Here is a 7,665-nt window from a genome sequence, read left to right as displayed (position 1 = left end):
AACTTTCTTAGCACTAGCTCACCCACACAGACTGACAGAAGGTTCAAACGAAGTTCAAGGGGAGCCGTCAAATGAACCGAACCAGAAGAACTAGACCCTAGGCTGGACCCAAACACATGTAGGTTTCCTCACCGACCCAACATTTGTTCAACCACTCTAACACACTGAAATCCCTCGGCCGACAGCCAACAGAGGTTCGGCTTGACTTAGCTGATTGGTTCTCCTTCCGCCTTAAATCTCGACCAACCTGGTAACCTAGTCACTCGACCTGACGAAGCTTTTGTGTCAAAAGCGAAACGTTGCCCGGCAATAATTCTACCGACTGTCACCAAACGTTTTCGAAAATCTAAACACCCGTCTATAACATGTTTGTAGATGTGTTGTTGGGCGCCGGGAGCTCCGCACGTGCTGTTCAGGATTGGATCAAATAAGATAAGAGAGAGGGAGGGCGATAGGATGATCTACGTTGAAGACACACAGCAGAAAATAACCAGACATTAGGTAACATGAAGAAGTGCGTACGACGATCAGCGATTCGTGTGACACTTCCTTGAATCTTTACGTGTGAGGCACTTGCAACAAGATTACATTTTTTCGAACTTAACTGTCAGCATATTTGGCGAGCTTCGCAATCCGGTTGCAAACGTTTCATCACCACATGGTATCAGCAGTGGTTTGTGGGCACATTTATAGCGGACCCACTCACCCAGGATGACCTTGACCCGAGATGAGTAATCCTATTGGTGGTTGATTAACCCATCCTCCTATTGGTTGGAATCCACTTCAGCGAATAAGCTGGACATACTCGCTTTCATTACGCAAACTAAGTCGTGCATGAAGCGTCTCTACAAGGTAGTCACATAAATCATTCATCCAGGTGGTCCCTGAACTTCATTCATTCCACACGATTTCCGGTGTAACCAACGGTTTTCACTGTGCCAAAACTTGTCTCCGTGAATTAGGTTACCAATGGAACCGAAATTAATGTGATTATTCCAACAAAAATATTGGCGGATATTGGCCCGTCAGCTTAGTGACATTGTAGTTGATTTATTCGGTTTTGCCCCACTTTCTCCCACATCTAGATTTGCAATTCAGTATCACGTGATTGATGCTGTCCACTGAAGACACATTGATGCGTGCGAACGGATACCGCGGAGATTTTGTTTTCTGGAAAATAATCAGAATTTATTTCTGTTCACATCCATAAGAATGTTCCTTGTTAGAAGAATAAAACGCCAATCTAGATCGTGAACAATGTTCATCTCAAATCAATTTCGTGTTGCGTTTCTTGTGTGCAAATGATCACGTGGATTCCCCAGGTTTTTCCAGATGGAACTTGTACCAGGGCGTTCAAGTTGACCTTATCTGTCCAGCATTCCCCGCTCAAATGTGAGACATCAGTGTAGATTTCAAATGGTTGGTTTCTGTTATTGACCCGCTGGAGATTTATGCTCGTAAAAATGTCAGTAGTAAGGAGCATTCATCAGTATTTTAGTTGCTAATCCTAAAAGTAGACCAGGAGCATAAGTTGTTTTGTTTTGGCTTGACATGTATGTTAACCATGTTAGTAGTTTGAAAATAAATAAATAAATAAATAATGAAGTGATCAGACATTTCATCTAGGTTTTCGGGGATGAACAAATGGGAACCAACACAACCGATCCTAAAATTTCAATGATACTGTAATTAGACAAACTATATGGATTTTTTCTAACAAGGCCATGTTTACAACTCCCGTGTAAAGTTTGGCGCTCGATTTATGGTGAGTTTACGGCTCCAGGTATTGCGAATACACCTGAAACTCCCAAGCTGGGCAGGAGAGTGGTTAGCCTCTGGTGGAAATCAGGCCTAGTTACAGTGGAACAGTAGCCGATCAGTGCATTGGATAACTAATGGCTCAGCTGAAACCTCCTTTCGGTGCCCAACTGCCAGGCAATCCAAGAGAACCCCAAGGGTTGAAATACTGCCAGGTTGTCCAAGTTTAAAGTTGTCTGAGACTAGGCTTGAGCCAATGTTCGCGGCTTAACCAATGGACTACCTCAGGCCCACTGGACAGTGGAAACGAAGTGTGGTTAGTAATTCGGTAGAGGCAGGCGGTCGGAAGGCACAGAAACTCCCATTACCGGATGTCCATTTGAGTAAATAAGCGTAAAAATGAGGGCTTGAGCGACACCAACACACATTGCTGCTACGGCTGCGCAGTCGGTATTCAATGACGTTCGTGTCCTTCGAACTTCAGGTAACAACTTTTTCAGCCTCATTTTCAATTCATGGTTGCTCTCACTTGCGCCATATTTTTGTGCGTGTTTGACGATTAAAGCATCCGAAAAAAACAGGAATGAAAGTCTGGCAAATTTCCAACTCCGCCTCACTGCACCTCTGCACGTGCGGACGGAAACGGAGGAACATATCAGGTACATTACAATATTACTCATAAGGTCGATGAAAAATCTAGACAACCCACTGTCCGGTTTTGCCCTTCTGCGGGCTGTGTCGTGGATGGTTGGAGAATGAAGCACAGTCACTCCACAGTCACTCTCAATTTACTCTTTGTCTGATATAATCAGTCACGACAAGTTGCTCTGACACGTACAACAGATGTCAGCCATGTCACCTCACTCGCTGCCTAGCATTTATACCCCGAAGTGAAAATCACACGGAACACAGGTGCGCTGGATATGTGTGCCACAGTGTCCTCAGAGGCTTCTTGGACCTGAATGTAATTAGCTCAAGGTTTATGCCCTCTTATCTAGCCTTTTGTGAACCTTTAAATGCGATCGAACGCCCAAGGCCAGCACTTCGAATTGATGTTCCCACCTAGTTGGCACTGCATGTGAGCCAGTCATCTGGTCTCACTCCAACCACTACAAACTGATCCAGGATAAAAGAGCAAGATTCAAGAAGGCCGGTATGTCTGGACTTCGCCTAACTGATGAGCCCGAAAAAGGACGAAACCGGCCGTGGGCTGTCGACGAATTTTCAGCAACCTTATGAGTAGTGCATTACGTCCAAACTGTCCCGTTAGTTTACAGCACACAACGTTCGTGTGTGAATGTACTCGACTGAAAAAAATCATTATCTGAATCAATACCTGACGTCTGCCCAAGCAGACCAGTTTGAACACCACCATTTAGAGGTTTTCCAGGTTCTATTGCTGCGTTCTCCTATTCTGCATGACACTCGAAGAGACATTCCTTGGCGTACTCATCAGCCTCAGCAGGGGTGGAACCGGTAGTCTACTGTCCAGAGTCTTCATCAACCTTGTGAATTTTCTTGAAACACAGTTCGACATCCCAAATGAAGCCTAAAGTGGCCTCCGTCCAATTCATTTACTTGAAGAACATTTTGAACGAGAGATCCAGGTAAACGTTTTCAGGGTCTTTTCAAACAGGAAGAATTCTGGAGACCTGTTCCAACTGAAACTCCTAACCAACAGTCGGCTGTTAAGGGTAGTCATCGACCCCGTGAGTAGTATTGTAACGCGCCTAGATGGTTTAGTCTGTCCTGTTGACGTTTGAACAACCGGAGTGGAAGGTGGATTGAAAACAGTCATAAATTCAGAATTGAATTTCATTATTGAATATATTGCATAGGCACAGGTGTGGTGCGAAACGGGAATAGTTGACACTTGAAAACTATATTGGAAAAAGTAAGGACGATGCTCAAATTAGGTATGAATAGTGAGGATGTCGTAAGTCCAGTAGTGTGGGACTCCCAGAAATGCGAAAACCTTATATCGATTACTGTTCGAAAACGCGCATGAGAGCGGTCTGTTGGCCGCAGTCGATTAAAACAACAAACGAGGTCAGACTGGCTGACTCGAGAAGGCAGATATAACCGAGTAGCAGAAGCCGGTGGCCATTCTGGTTTCAGGACGACCTACCTATACAACTAGGAACTACAGAAGCTTAAGCTGGATAGCGGAAAGTTAGGAGGTTGCGTCAGTAGTCAGATATCTGTTGTATGTAGCCACTAAAGCCACCTCTCTAGAGTTAGCATACCACGTCCGACGTGAAATAGTCGTACTTAACCTGTGTGAAGCTGAAATACCGCCAAAAAAATCCCGTCGTGAAAATGCATCTAACTACTTGGCTAACGCTGTGTACTACTGACAGAACGTACGAGTAGTATCTGGTTGTTTCAAACCGGATGGAAGGTTGATTCGAAAATCATTGAACTGTTCTAGAATGTCTGATAACTATTGTTTGGTATTCAAAACAGAGAAAGTTCATGAGGACATCTGTGTTCAAATGAGGTTCAAGTTTTCTTCTCCGATAGCTTCTACTCGCTTAGTTCGCGTTTCCCAGCAACCAGCTCCGCGCTCCGAAGCGCCTCTCACTGGTAGCTAGCCCACGGGTTTGGCAATTGGCCCGAAAGTATCTCGTTTGAGTAGACGTTATGGCTGCACTGTTGAAGGTCATTTCTACAGAGTGTCTCATAATAGACGCAAAGTTTAATTGGCTAAATTAACGTAGTTAACTGAAGAAAGAATAAACGGAATTTTTTATTGTAATGGCCACATAAAGGAGGTTTTGTGTGCAAGTGTTGATATTTGTTGTTCTTGATGGATGTTAGTACGTGCATTGAAATTGTGTAACTCTATTATTTCCTTGGTGAAAGCGCCTCCGCTGCACTTCGTGGTTACAAAACCAAACATGATCTCATCAAAGATCCTTTCACCGTGTCGACCATTACACGCTTGATTGCGAAGTTTGAGTCCACTGAATTTGTATTGGACCTTCCTGGCAAAGGTAGAAAGTGATGAAAGAGCGCCCATTGTACAGAATGCCGTCGAGCAATTTCACTTCCAGAGCACCAAGGCATCTTCGTCAATAAATCAGGTGTCTCAGTTGACCGGCATTCCCCGCGCCAGCGTGCATCGTATTATGAAACGCCACCTCTATGATCAAGGCTCACGTAACCACAAAAATAAACCGAAGAATTTGGTAGAGTTAAGAGCAAGAGGAGTGTTCACGAGTGACGCTTGAAGAAGTTAAACATACTGTGTCTCACATCTCATACCGCCTCCAACTTGTTGTAGAAGAAGGGGGCGGTTTTTTTCCAAAATCTTTTGTAATGCCAGTTTATTCAGACTAAACCTCCATAATGCTTGTATGTCCAAATGAAAAATAATAAACGTTTAACTTGATGTTAAAGTTTTAACCTGGCTATTATTTTTCTTATCTATTATGAGACACCTTGTATATAATTTTACCTGTGGAACAGCGCACTAAGAAAATCAGGCGCCGAGGTGTTGAAATCGCTGTTAATGAGCAGTCACCCCGCAGACTAAAGTCGAAAATATCTCCGGTCATACAGGCCCCCGGCATGGGTAACCGATCCATCGGGACAGTGGTAAGTTTGTTCCACTTTCCAATGAGTATCACCGCGACATTGCCACAATAAAGGTGAAAACCTTGAGATCAGTGAACTACCGCCATGTTTTCCATTACCACAGTGGTGGATCCCGGTAGAACTTGCTTGGTGCCGTACCTTTGAGCCGATCAGGAATGGTACGATCCAGAAAACCATCGATCGCAGAGGCAATTGGAATCCGACAGAAACTTGCCAGAGGCAATTGGAATCCGAAAGAAACTTGCGCGACCTCTGAAAGTGAACTGGCCTACGAAACATCCGGTCCCACAAGTCTGTCTGACATTGACGTCGCTTACCTGAATCCGTGACCCATTGACCTATCCCTCGTTCAGCCCCCCCCTTCCTTTGATTTCTATTTCTCTAAAGTGTATGTAGCCTCGATCTTAACCTTTTCCATGTGATTTCTGCTACCATATAAATTAATGATGTATTAGCCAAGAGGAACAATCACAGAAAACAAGCTTTGTTCGCTACCTTCTTCGTTCTCAATCCTAAACCCTAATGAAGGCCACGACAACCACTGTCATACCAGGTTTGAGCCTGTAGGTGGCTTTCACCGGACGTGTGCACGTTTGTTTTTGATCCCATCCCCCCCACGGCACGAACTTGCGTCCTACATCAGATCTAGGTCGACCTTCTGCTGAGCGCATACGTCCATTACTTTGCCCACGGGTGACCCGTTCCGGATGCCAGCCATTTACACCCAGCATCGGTTTTCATCATGGGTGGATTTCAAACAACCGGCAACAAACAGCCTTCTGTAAAGCCTGTTCACCGTCAAAGGACCACGTTTTCCGCGTCTTGATCTGCCAAACACGACAGCTACCAAGTATTTCACTACCAGGCTCGACCTTTTTCCAATCCTGAGGCTTTGGGGGAAAAATAACTCACATTTATCCCAAACGTTCAACTGACACACGGATTCGGGTGCGAATATATATATATATATATATATATATATATATATATATATAAAATAACACAGACTTTCGAGAAATACACTCAGTTGCAAATCAATTTGGTTTTCACGAGAGACTCAGCTGAATGTTTATTTTATGATGTTCTACAACTGAATGTCGTGGGCTGTAGAAGTGTCTTCAGCAACCTTTTAAGTAGTGTCCTTCATGAAAATAACCCAGGCTTTGTTTGTGAATCCGTAAAATCTGCACTTTGTAAAGTGAGTCGTCAATTTGGTCGAAAACCAGACAAAAGGTACCAAAGTGATTGTCGGCTGGTCGTCATCAAGTCATTTTTAAACGCCTCACCATGAAGACGAAACTACTTGGAAACGTTTGTATGGTTCGCTACACGAACTGATGATAAAATTAAAGCGATCAGCCCCCTTTGATCTGCCGAAATCTTGATTGTGCCGCGGTGGTTTTTCTTTCTGCAACGGCGTGCAGATGCCAAATTCCATTCGGCATTTTTTTTCCAAATCCTGATGGGAAACGGGAACAAGCAATTATCTTTGTTCGGCATCAGAAACGAATTTTCAGGCAAATTCCATTATTCAGCAAGCGATCTGAGGGGACGGAGACGAAGGGCGTGAACATAGACATCTTAGCAATGAAAACTCGGTTGTAGTCGATGCAATGGGTAGACGAAAAACAGACACTTTACATGCGTCGATAATCTCACGCCTAAGTACGGTTCGGAAATCACTTAAGGTTGTGTCAAAAGAATTTGTCCAGATACGCAGATGCCCATTAATCGAAACGGAATGTTACTGGCAAATGTTAACAGCCTCGTTATAATGTAGCCCGTTTTTAACGGTCTGTCGTACAGGGTGGGGGAGCAATCCAAAACGAAAACGAAAGGACACTGACAAGTATGGTTAACCTGGCGCCTAAAACCGCCTGATTCAGTGATGGAATTTGCGAACTGTAGGGAACAGTCTATTTGCTTGGCATAATACACTTATTTGCGTATCGGTTTGGCTTTCGCAGGTGACTCACCTGAATCCCAACCTGAATCTCTTGTTTATACTGTTTTTCTTCAACTGAATGTGCGGTACCAGGCCGCTCCATGTTCCACTTGGTACAATATTTGAGATACCGCAGTACATCGCCTAGGAGTAACACACTACTCACGAGGTTGCTGAAAAACCTTCAACAACTCACAATCGATTTCGCCCTTCTTGAATTCAAGGGGGAAACTCGGGACCTGTGTCTATGTGACGAGCCCCAAGGAGAACGAATCATCATCATCATCATCATCATCATCATCATCATCATCATCATCATCATCATCATCATCATCATCATCATCATCATCATCATCATCTTC

At 44.1% G+C, this 7,665-nt stretch overlaps 1 protein-coding gene across 1 annotated transcript in view; it reads right to left on the bottom strand.

The window, feature by feature from the left end:
* The window catches only part of T265_05731 (hypothetical protein), a gene marked incomplete at both ends in the record, with an annotated part of 39,339 nt that overhangs the window by 11,920 nt on the left and 19,754 nt on the right, over positions 1–7,665 (bottom strand). Inside the window, 2 exons of the mRNA XM_009170804.1 lie at positions 6,662–6,817; positions 7,335–7,447. Of these exons, the coding sequence (XP_009169068.1) occupies positions 6,662–6,817; positions 7,335–7,447 (269 nt within the window). The remainder of the gene's footprint in view (positions 1–6,661; positions 6,818–7,334; positions 7,448–7,665) is intronic.

The sequence above is a fragment of the Opisthorchis viverrini genome (assembly GCF_000715545.1).
Source record: "Opisthorchis viverrini unplaced genomic scaffold opera_v5_113, whole genome shotgun sequence".
NCBI lineage: Eukaryota > Metazoa > Platyhelminthes > Trematoda > Opisthorchiida > Opisthorchiidae > Opisthorchis > Opisthorchis viverrini.
Note: the sequence above shows the minus strand (reverse complement) of the source record. Positions and strands in the feature narration are given on the sequence as shown.